Raw genomic sequence first — 12,812 nt, forward strand, 5'->3', positions numbered from 1 at the left:
TAGTAGTAAGAGTATGAAGTAGTGGCCATTGGTTTTAGAAGTTAGTAAACCGTGAGTTTTAGTAGAGCACTTTCTGTGGAGTGCTGTGAGCGAAAGCCAGCCTGTAAAAGGTCAGAAAAATTGTTTTCAGTGAGGTAGGAGCTAAGATGGTTGTAGACTAAGCATTCTAGGAGTACAGAGGTGGATAGGAGCAAGGAGATGGGTCTTAAGTTGTTCAGGTTGGTGGGGTCATGTGAAGGCTTTTTATGTATCATCTATTGACAGTTTTTGTATTTTGTGACATGTAAGCCATATTAATGGTTTTACGATACTTGATTTTGTACTGCAATAAAAATCTTAAAACGTTTTTTACAAAAAGTCATGGGAATAGTTCCTTGAAAATGCTATTGAGGGAATATTTATTTATTTTTATTTCAGGTACTTATATAGCGCCATCAATTTACGCAGCGCTTTACATACATATATATATATCATGCATTCACATCAGTCCCTAACCCTCAAGGGGCGTACAATCTAAGGTCCCTATCTTACATTCCTACATTCACATACTAGGGCCAAAATAGACCGGATCCAATTAACCTACCAGCATGTGTTTGGAGTGTGTGAGGAAACCGGAGTGCCTGGAGGAAACCCACGCAGACACAGGGAGAACATGCAAACTCCAGGCAGGTGGTGCTGTTGTTGGGATTTGAACCAACGACCCTAGTACTGCCAGGCGGAAGTGCTAACCCTTTAGCCACTGTGCTGCACCATAGTCCTTTTAGTTATGTATTAGGGACATGACACTCATCAGAGTACCCCCACCATAAACGATTCATCCTAGAATTCTATTCACTTTTCCTACTGCCTGGCCACACTGTTTTTTCATTTTGCAATCATCTGAAATAAGTACTCTCAAATCTTTTTCCTATGTTGTGCTGTCCACTATTATACCCCCAATGTTTGTTCTATGTCAAGGGATTTTTTTTCCCTAGGTGCAATATTTTACATTTAGAAATATGGAACTGTAGTTTCCACTGCTTTGAACAATCTTCCAGTAATGGAACATATTACAAGTTATATCACAAGTGTAATAAAAGCGCCACACCCTTAATACTTTAAAGCAGCAATTCCACCTCAAAGAAACCAAATAAATTTCTTAGTGCTATAACTTAAATAAAGGAATGCGCTTTCCTTTATTTAAGATATTACAAGTTATGCCCTAAATATGGGTGTAACATATTCCAAAGGTGAACTTTGCCTTTAAAGAAAAAGTTAAGCCTGCCATACACATCTCAGATTTCGGCTGATTCCTGTTGAATAGGCCAAAATTCAAGCTGTGGATGGCCCTTTCATCACCTCCTGCTGAATACAAAGTTAGTAGCCAAATGGAAAATTGATGGTCGAACAGTGACTGCGTCCATTAGATGCAGGCACTGTGCGGGTATTCTGACAGTTATGGTGGCTGTCTGAATGCAATAGCTGGCATGGGAGATTTCTCCAACTGCATTCATACTTACAGGAAGGCATCATATGCCACTGCACAATAGTGCAAGAGCTGAAATGTGCATCACATTGCCCCCTACTGCCGACTGACTGCAGCTGAAATGCAGAGCTGCCCGCACACTAAACCGTGGCTGTTTAGTGTGTGGGCAGTGTGAACTGGCACTTATAATCTGGTTCGTTATGGAAATTAAAATTCTAACCCAGCTTTATTAAAGATTTCCATCTTGTGTTACCATTTTTTCAAGACACTAAAAAGTTGAAGAGTCTTATACACAAAGATGACACGATAAACAAGTTTATTACGATTTTCTTTTATCAATACAAGTAACAAATATACATACAAAAAATACAGATTTTACTCCTGAGCTATTAGTAGAATTAACTGAGGTTGGATCACTACTGTGAGACAAAGGGACCCTGTGACACTAGTGGACTCTATTTTACCCTGATACAAGTAGTATGGATTGTTTGGCTATAGTATGCTTGTGTCATGTAAATTGCAAGTCTGGAGTCCTGTCTGCACAGGTCCACACTGTCAGTCTGCGTTGAGGGTCTTGTCCTGTCAGTGACCTTCCAACAGTTTTTGAGAAGCTACCGGTATATTTTTTTTCTCCAAGAATAATCATAGTTTTCTAACAGTGGCATGGTGATAAAACTCCTGGCTCCACCAAAAATAAAACAAAAAAAGAAAAAAGATTCTCTACCTAAAATTAACAAATAAAATACTGCTGCTATTTAGTATAACCCAATTTCAAATGTACAATATATTATCAGTATCAGTGGGATGCAAAACGTACTAAAATAAACTACACATAAAAATTGTGTGTATATATATCTATATATCAAATGCATTGTGGGTAAAAACAATGAAGAACTCACAATAAAGTCCTTTTCTAATAAGTCAGACTTTCATATAGCATTTTACCTAGTGGCTTCATGCTTAGCTAAAATGCAACTTACCAATATGCAAGCCACTAGTAGGTCACAAGTTGCTTGTGTTAAATATCTTGCAAATGTGCTGACCATCTCCCCAATATCAGGTATGTAAGGTATGTAACACTTCAGCCATAAATATACATACATATAAACATACTTAGAAACAATGCTTCCAATTGTGAAATATTGCTTCGCATTTATTACATACATTATATTAAAAGAGCTCACAATTAATAGTACCCACAGCACTATGTGCACCTCACCGCACATTAGACAACCGGACTTGTTTCAATCTAACTGATCTAAACGGCAAATCGCATTAGCACAATGACATAATTAGGCTAGGGCAGTGGTCGGCAAGCCACGGCTCGCGAGCCACATGCGGCTCTTTACACGCTTTAATGCGGCTCTTGTGTGCCGGGCGCCCGCTCCCCTCCCTCCTCTCGGGCGGCAGGGACTCTGCAGCGTGATCCAAAAAAAAAACAGCCAGGGCAGCGCGCTCAAATGCAATGATTGGCCAGTCTCGCTGCCACTCACATCCTGATAGCCAGTGATGGGGGATGAATTACTATGGGGGATGAATTACTATATGGGGGATGAATTACTATATGGGGGATGAATTACTATGGGGGATGAATTACTATAAAAACTTATTGAAACTAAAAACAGTGTACCATCCTATGTATTTTCAGTTTTAAAAATGTGGCTCTCAAAATAAATTTCAATCGTGGTTTTGGCGAGATTTGGCTCAGTTGAAAAAAAAGGTTGCCCACCACTGGCCTAAGGCGATGCTTTTTGTTGTTAGACCAGTCCAAGTCACTCTGATGAGAACATGTGTTGGGCAATGGGCACTATTAAAATGGTAGTGCTTTTGATATGACTTTGGAAGTCACTTCTTTCACACCGGGCAGGATCCAGTTCTGAGCAGCAGGGAATCAACTCACAGATCCCCTGCTGATCAGAGCACAGAAGGCGGATGACACAGTGGACAAAGACAGAGCTCACTCTGCTTTATGAGAAGCCAGGAGTAAAGGCACTCCGCTGTCCATTTACACCAAATTATCCTTCAATCTGATCAACATAAACGGAAGAGGACACATCCCCTTTGTTTTTTTAGCAGACTAGATTGGATTCGGAGGTAGACGGGTGTAAAAGGACACAAATTTCTTTACACCAGCCTGTCCATAGGAATGCATGGAACTCCTAATCAGGTCCGCCTGAAAAACACCCATCTTTGCTTTCCAATTAAGGGTGGAGGCACAAGGTGATTTATTATATGAAAGTCTGGGTTCAACATGTGTAGAGTTTAACTTATTGGAAATTGAATTGTTTTCAGACTTTATATTTACAGTGGTTTTTCACAGTGCATTCATTATATATTGTATACAGTTATATATATTTTTGGTGTTATTTTGCAAGCGCTGTTCGCCACACTGATATTGATAGTGTATTGACATGAAAGCAGCTTTCTATTTTTAACCCATATAAAAAAACTGCAACTTATACAGGAACCAGTAACTCCCCTAAGGCAGGGGTCTCCAAACTTTCTAAACAAAGGGCCAACTTATTGTCCTGCAGTCTTTAGGGGGACCAGGCTGTGGCCAACAGGAATGGAATATTTCCTGGCATCAGTGAAAGTAAACATCGCCATGTTTGGTATTAGGGGGAAGAATAGTGCCCCTTTGTTGGTGCCAGTGGTAGAAATGGTGTCCCATTGTTGTCAGTTGGCAGAATATTCTCGTACCAGTGGGAGGAGAAGTGCCCCAAAGGCCAGATAAAGGCAAGCAAATGTCCACAGTTTGGAGACCACTGCCTTAAGGAATTTATACCCTATTCAGGCAGCCATTCTTTAGCCTAAACCTATATTCATAAGAGTTCCTCCCAGAGAAGAGCTAAATAAGCCACTGCAGAATTTACACACAGTGGAGGAAGATAGTTTGTTGCCTTATCTCATATTCACGAGGCTATGACTTACTGAGGAATTATACCACTGCAGCAAATACACAGTGGAAATGGGAATTAAATCAGTGCATAAAGCAATGGCAGAAATATCTGAATGTCTAATCCAATAGAAATAGACATTAATAAAAGTTCAGTCTACTCAAACATATTTCATCTTAAATGCACTTCTTCCAGATTAGGGCCCAGACAAACCACAGGTGCACTTTAAAGAGAAAGTCTCTTACTAGTCATTCCCTGGACCCACCTTCCTGATGATACACCGCCATTTCTTTCAGCATCGGAACTTGCACAAGTACCTGGTTCTTCCAGTTATTGGGGAGCATATGACTTCCTCCCAGGATGCAGTGCTTGTGCAGCAAATTGGCAGACCCACCTGAACAGAACATCAATTGTGTCTATCCTTCATCATCAAGCTTACACAAGTTTTTACTCCTGGAGACAGGGTGGCAGGGAAGCATGGTAAAGGTAAGTACAAGTAGGTTTTAAGGTGGGCTAGTATGAGGCTTTGTCACTTTGCCCTGAATGGGCACTCTTTCTAATTTAAAACCTCTGAGGACAGAAATATGGAAGCTACCACTGCTAAAAACTTGGAACAAACATGCAAAAGAGTTTAGGCTTCTCAGCCTTCAGAGATTATATGCTTGACTTGTCTATTAGACATTCCAGTGTGAAGATTTACTGGCTACACCTCCTGGCTATATTCCCCACCCCTATTCATGATATACAAAGTAACAAAAAATTTCAAGAACAGTGATGCTTTCCTGTATGGTACGTGGCAGCTGAACACAACAAGGAGGTCATGCAAATATGTCTCACCAAAATGTAAGAAACTGTTGTCTGGTTTCATTCTCCAGTACCACTAACGGAAAGATACTTTTTAGGTGGATTGACCCTTTAAGAGATAGCAACAAATACTAAAAAACAATAAACTGCACTTTAATACAGGAAACAGATGATAGAAACGCTGCACTCCAGACCCAGTAACTATATAGAGAGGTAAAGATACAACTTCAGCCTGAACTCCTCCTGGTTATGCTCCTCTGACATGTTTCACCCCTTCTGTGGAGCTTAATCATAGAGAACATTAATACACAATGAATGCATTCAGAAAACAATGCAAATAAATATTTTCACTGGTTCCAGGAGATCAAGGTGCATTGCTATACTATAATGTAAAATATTTGCCTTTACTGCCTTTGTGTGTCTCAGATGTCAATAGCAGATTTCACGAAGGTGTGCAAAGCATACAAAAGGCAGCTTCACAGTATTTAGGTGATGGTGGTCTGAATTTCCCTGGAACTTTATATATATATATATATATATATATATATATATATATCCCTCAAGAATTTAGGTAAAGGCATCTCTACATCTTAGTTCTCTGCTCCATCCACTTGCCAGGACCAATCCAAGAAGTCACTGAATTTAGTTCTAGTCAAATAAAGGAAAATCAAGAAAACTTAGTGCCAACAGGGGCCTAGCTGGAATGTCTAATAGAGTTTTTTTACCTCCATCCATACTGCCCGTCCCTTACCAAAACAAAAAAACATGATTCAATCCAAGGGTATCTATTCAAATTGGAGCATTAGGTAAACCGTCCCTTATTTCTAAATGACAATTGAATCCTGTTTATTTGAATCTGCAGAATAAATTATGTTAGAAAATCTGAAGAAATAATGTAATTAAATCGAAAGTATACCTGAAGAACAATGTAGACGTCAAAGACCAAATATCAGAATAAAGGGCGAACAACTGAATGACATAACACAAACAAATCAGTACACACAAAGCAGAACTGAGAATATCTGTTAAGCTAAATGTCCTATATTCCACAATATTGCTGTAAATACGCTGTAATGTTGTTAATAGTTTATTTCGCTGAAAGAAAACTGCAGGCCTTATTTATTATTATATAAAATTATCTTTTCTAAAGCACCTGATTAGGTTCCTCCTTTCATGTTCATACCTTAATTGGAAAATGATATCTGCAACCTGACTGGTTGCTTTGGCAGCACATTATAATTTTAAATATTTTCTATAAGATCCAGCATTTTTTGGAAACCACTGCTGTATTTATTTGTAGCTGAAGTAAGTAGGTTTTTTACACAGGTTACTTGTTGGTGTGTTTCAAAGCTCAATAAAGTTAGAGATTTTATATTAAGCCTTTCATATAAAAAAATGTCCTTAACAGGGTATATTGTCTAAGCCAGGAGTCTCCAAACTTTCCTAAAAAAGGACCAGTTTAGTACCCTTCGAACTTTAGAAGGGCCGTGAGAGTAGAAATTGTCCTAGCGTCGATGTTAACGCCCCATTATTGGTGTCAGTGGGAGGAATAATGCCCCATTGTTGGGGTCAGTTTAAGGAATAGTGCCCGATCACTGGTGTCAGTGGGAGGAATAGAGCCCCATCATTAGTGTCAGTGGGAGGAATAGTGCCCCATTATTGGCATCATGTGAGGAATAATGCCCCATTGTTGGGGTCAGTGGAAGGAATAGTGCCCCATCACTGGTGTCAGTGGGAGGAATAGTGCCCCATCATTGTCAGTGGGAGGAATAGTGCCCCATTATTGGCATCAGTGGGAGGAATAATGCCCCATTGTTGGGGTCAGTGGAAGGAATAGTGCCCCACCACAGGTGTCAGTGGGAGGAATAAACCTCAATCATTGGTGTCCGGGGGGTGAATAGAGCCCCACTGTTGGTATCAGTGGCAGGAATTATGCCCCATTATTAATGTCAGTGGAGGAATAAAGACCTGAGGGCCGGATAAAGGCAAGCATAGGGCCGTATCCGGCCCCTGGGCTGCAGTTTGGAGACCACTGGTCTAAGCCATAGAGTTAGATAATATGCTTCAACATCGGCTCACTTTAAACGGACTGCAATTTGCATCCATGACAGAACTCCAGTATGGTGGCTGGCAAACATTCTGAAACTTGGCACACAAATAATGGCATAAAACTACTGAGATGGCTCTACACACTTTTTATTGTGGCATTTATGGAATATTTGGCCAAAGCAAACAGCTGGCCTCATTTACTAGTGAATGCTAAGTGATTCACTATAACACTCATAGCCAAAAATCAGATTCTCCTAACAGGAAAATCTTCACCCTGCTTGGCAACTGCTGGTAACTTAGTTATTTAGAGCATGATGCAAAAAAGAGGCAGATTCAGTAACAGTGTCTGAAGGAATATGCATTCTCCTTGCACACAGCAGTCAATGAGAATCTTATTCCAATCTTTCAGGGCAGTCTAGGAATTAAAAAAAAAAGATTTGATTAGTGGCTATGGGCTTTATTTAGTACCCCCAAGATTGCAATTTAGAATGGTAAATGCCTAACAACTAAACATATGGGCAAGAATAAAATCATTTATAGAGATTTGAAATTAAATAATTTTCAAACCCTAAATAATGTCTTTGCTTTACCCAAAAACCTTTACATACCTTTTCATATATTCACACCGTAAAAAGGGACAAAATTCCTATACTCGTGGTGGCAAAAGACAATGAAAAATTTGTGATGTGCATTTTTTTCTGTTTGCCTTTTCCAGTTTAGCAAAACATGTTCACCAAGTAAAGAGTTTCATCCTGGCGATCTGAGTTAAAGCATGGCACCATAACCTACAACGATGTATTGTGTAACAAAGATTAAGTCCTGCACTGGATAAGGGAGATTTCAAGTACTGGAAGCAGTAGCTGGAAAGCATCTTGGATATAGGAAGCGCTGTTGGAGGCCTGAAAATTAAGACAAATAGAATAAGTCAGTCAGGTAAAGAAACTAAACCATTTCAAAACAGGAATTTAACTGCTACAATAAAAAAGCAGATTAGGAAAGGAAATAATCGAGTGTTGATTTCATCTTGTAGTGCTATCCAAAACTTCTATACCATTGTAAAAATAAAGCCGACAGTACATGAATGGCTTGGCCTCCTAGTTCCAGTGAAGAGAACTCTTAAGGCGTCAGCATACCAAGACATTTTGGACAATTACATTCTCCCAACTTTGTGAGAACAGTTTGGGGATGGTACCTTCCTGTTTCAACATGACTGCACACCAGTGCACAAAGCAAGGTCCATAAAGACATGGATCAGCGAGTTTGGGGTGGAGGAACTTGACTGGCCTGCACAGAGTCCTGACCTCAACCCAAAAGAAAACCTTTGGGGTGAATTAGAGCAGAAACTGCAAGCCAGGTCACCTCATCCAACATCAGTGCCTGACCTCACAAATGCATTTCCGGAATAATGGTCCAACATTCTCATAGACACACTCCCAAACCTTGTGGACAGCCTTCTCAGAAGAGTTTAAGCTGTTATAGCTGCAAGGGTGGGCCAACTCAATATGGAACCCTACGGACTAAGACTGGGATACCATTAAAATTCATGTGCGTGTAAAGGAAGGCGTCCCAATACTTTTGACAATATAGTGTATATATATTTTTCCTCATAACCCCCCATTCTACAAATGGAAGTATGTAATTATTTAAACTTGGTTACATCAATACAACTTGCAATAATTGGATACATAATATTTGGTTTCAAACCAGAAAAGAGTACAAAAAATATCATCTAGATATACCCTTATTGGCAATGATAAATAATATGAGAGTCTGTGTATGCTGGAAAAGAATAATTTCCCAATCACAAATGGACTCACCTCTAAAAACACTCCTGTAATTAATGGATTCAGGATGTCTGACTTCTCGGATGTCTGGCAAGAAAAAAAGACAAAGGCTTAGAAATAATCCAACATTCTCCCTTTATATTTGCGAGTTATTGAATAGACAGTTAGAACTTCCTGACCTACTATTCTCATGTGCTGTATACAACAGAAAAATATGTACTAGAGGGCGGTAATTGGGCAGTGAGATATCAGAATGTACTGGTGTAGAAACAGCCAATCACATTCTTCCCAACTGCCTAAATAGCTTTGTTCAGAGACATGCTATCAGTAAGCTGACACTCTTGAATGTACTGGTTGCTATGTGTAACCAAAGCCACCATCAGGTGGGGACAGCCCATACAGATGTAGTGGTCCCGGTCGTCTCAAGGGGACCGGGCCCCAAATTGGCACTTCCCCTTTGTTTTGCACTAACAACTAGTCCCGACTCCTGCTGGTGCTGCCTGCTCCACTGGCTCCTGAATCCCAGTCTCTTGCTGGCCGCCGCTATCAAAATTATTAGTTGCTAGGACTGCTTGGCATCGTAGCAACCAATCACGTGCATTCACAGGCCCCGGCAGAAGGGAAGGAGGTAACTTCTTCCTCTCTGCTCCACTGCATGCTAGTGCTCCACCTCCAGGCTTCCGCCTTGCTGCCCAGAATGGAACTGGGACTCTGATGAGGGGGACCCTCAGAGCACTGACCTAGTGCAGGAGATCGGGGGGCCTCAGAGGAGCGATGCTCAGTGGAGAGGACAGGCAGGCACTGCTGAAGGGGGAACAGCTGTGAAGGGCTTGGAGGTATGCTGTGACTGTCTTTTTGCTGGATTGGGCTGTCTCTTTGATGAACATAAGGGGATGTCTCTGCTGAACTGGGCTGTCCCTTTGCCATATAGGGATGTCTCCTTGCTGGATTAGGATGTCTCTTTGCTGAATATATGGGGTTGTCTCTTTGCTAAATATATGGGGATGTCACTTTGCTGGAATGGGCTGTCTCTTTTCTGAATATATGGGGATGTCTCTTTGCTGAATTGGGCAGTGAGGATTTGAATGTCTGTTTTGACAGCGAATTACAAAGCCGTTCAGTAGTTCGGGGCTGGTTCAGGACAGGATTTGAAGAGAGAAAACTGTGCTGAAATCATTTTCAAAGACTGATGACATGTGCGATTTAGAAGCGGTTCCCATAGCAGTCAATGAGCCTGAATTCGCACCTGAACCAGACCGCAATGCTCAGAAAATTGACAGGACTCTTTTTTAATTTGCGCTAAATCCGCACTCACGATACACTGTACATATGTGAACAGACACAAGAGAAAGCAATGTTATTTCACATGTCATGTGAATTGCATGCGATTCAAAACCCACTCAATTTGCATATACGTGAACCAATTCTAAGAGTGTTAAAATAAAAGGGGGTGCACTGAAGGACTCGGTGGGATGGCTAGTGGGTAGACCCTTGGGAATGTTGGTTGTCAGGCCTGGGGGGAACCCAGGCCTAAAACTGTGTAAGGGGCCCCAAAATCTCTGATGGCTGCTCTGTGTGTAACACCTTCAGTTTGCATATACTGTAGCAGAAGACTACCAATGGCACACTGAGTCTTGCTAATTGGGTAAAAAGAACACTGAGTCTTAACTGGTAGGGTTTAAGCAAGCCATAGATGATTCGATTTTCTTTCCTGCAATGAAAACTGCTGGATTCCCCCATCAACACGGTCAGAGTTGAGGGAGCTATTGTGCTGTGACAGTGGGGAGCCTTCCCGGCCAGCAGAATACAACAAATATTGCTAGCATCTACAGCTGCTGGCCCTAATTGATTGTAAAAAATCGGACAGGCTAGCTGTACCCAATTCAATGGATGGATCAATTTTCGGGTACAACCAGCCTGCCCATAGATGGATCGAATCACAGCCGGTCCCTGCTGAATCAGCCAAGATTCGATCCATTTATGGCCGGCTTTAGAGTTGAGGTATTTTGTTTGGACACTTGGTGAATTATCTCTCCCACTGTGCATTATCCATGCCAGTTTTAACATAGTATTTGTACTACTTATATAGCATGTGCTAGCATGTCAAATTAGGACAACACTTACCCCAGCTGTTGTCAGTAGAGTGGTCATTTTCTTTGAAAGCTGTGAGATCTCCTTGCACAGCATAATTGTCATCCTAAAGAATAAACAGACCATTATAGGTCAACAGATAATGCATCAAACTCCTGAAAGGATAACCAACAATTTATAAAACTAAAGCTTCTCGCAGCTCGTTTTCCAAGAATCTTTTCATATACCTATTTATATTCAGAGAGGATTGCTCCTGAGAAAGCTTTCAAATGCAACTTGCAAGAATCTTTATTAATTAACACAGACTTCGATGAAATTCTAAAAATTGGAGGTCTGAAAGTTTTCTACGAATTGCTCATTTTATAGAACAACTTACTACAGTTGTGCTCAAATGTTTGCACACCCTAAACTGATGATATACAGTATGTACCATTTTTAAAGAAAACATGAGTGAACAGGGAAAACACATTTCTTTTATTTCTTATTCAACTGTCATAGCAGAATGGTACAATCATAAAACAAAATATGGCAACAAGTAAACAAATTAAATGATCCCTGTTCAAAAGTCTGCATACCCTTAGTTCTTAGAACTGTGTATTTGTCAGGGAGGGAGGAGCCAGACACACAAGGAGGTGCAATTAAAGGTAGGTTTATTTACACAGAAACAAGGCAAGAGTCTATGCAAGTCCGACAGCAACAGCGGATGACTTGGTAGGACAGAAGTTCTCCTGCCGAGGTCATCTTCCAGGATAATCAAGTCGAGAACCAGCGGGAATCGTAGCCAAAGCAGGGGTCAGAAGCCAGGAAGAATGGTCGCAAGAGCTGGGGTCAGAAGAGTTAACTGAACAGGAGCTTGCTGCTGTGCAACAGACAGGACACAAATGCAATGGACAGCTGCAAACAGCAGACTTAAATGTGATCAGCCGCCACCTCCTGGGAGGAGCCGCAGAGGGCTAAAAGCATAAAGGATCCCACAATGCTTTGCAGACCTAAGATGGATGCCAGCACATGCAGCAGCACAAGCCCTGAGGAAAGGTAGGACCTTGTTAGTACCTCCTCCTCAAGGGCCCCTCCCCCTCCGCGGCTCAACATAAGGCTTCTGGGGAAAGCGGGCGTGAAAAGCGCGGAGGAGGGCAGGAGCATGAACATCCATGGAAGGAACCCAGGAACGCTCCTCGGGACCATAACCACGCCAATGGACCAGGAAATGCACCCAACCGCGGACCAACCGAGAGTCCAGGATGTGGATCACCTCATACTCCTCATGACTGTCAACCCGGATAGGACGGGGCCGAGGCAGTAAGGCAGTAAAGCGATTGCAGACCAGAGGCTTCAACAGGGATACGTGGAAGACATTGGAGATACGCATCCCAGGAGGAAGAGCAAGGGCATAGGCAACTGGGTTCACCCTGCGGCGGATGCGGAAAGGACCAACAAAACGGGGAGCCAGTTTTGGTGCGGGCACCCAAAGATTGAGGTTACGAGTGGATACCAACACCCGATCTCCGACCTGGTATGAAGGAGCAGGCAACCATCTACGATCAGCCTGGAGCTTCTGGCGCTGTGCTGAGTCCTTCAAGGACCTCTGGATCTGCCCCCATGAAGAACGCAGGGCAGCAAGATGGTTCTCCACAGCCGGAATGTCCTGTGGCGAGAACAACTCAGGCAATACAGCGGGTTGGAACCCATAGTTGGCCATAAAGGGAGACATCCCGGAGGAGG

General features: G+C 41.8%; 1 protein-coding gene across 2 annotated transcripts in view; it reads right to left on the reverse strand.

Annotated features, from left to right (window-relative positions):
* Positions 1–1,764: 1,764 nt before the first annotated feature.
* The window catches only part of FAM114A2 (family with sequence similarity 114 member A2), a 60,037-nt gene continuing 48,989 nt past the window's right edge, over positions 1,765–12,812 (reverse strand). For both annotated transcript variants that reach the window (XM_089682815.1, XM_089682816.1), the window contains exons 12-14: positions 11,124–11,196; positions 9,033–9,086; positions 1,765–8,114 (exon numbers count right to left, since the gene is read on the reverse strand). In XM_089682815.1, coding sequence (XP_089538941.1) covers positions 8,028–8,114; positions 9,033–9,086; positions 11,124–11,196 — 214 coding nt within the window. In that variant the 3' untranslated portion in view covers positions 1,765–8,027. The remainder of the gene's footprint in view (positions 8,115–9,032; positions 9,087–11,123; positions 11,197–12,812) is intronic.

Source organism: Staurois parvus, unplaced genomic scaffold (assembly GCF_062004578.1).
Source record: "Staurois parvus isolate SC_StPar_1 unplaced genomic scaffold, SC_StPar_1.0 ptg000298l, whole genome shotgun sequence".
Lineage (NCBI taxonomy): Eukaryota > Metazoa > Chordata > Amphibia > Anura > Ranidae > Staurois > Staurois parvus.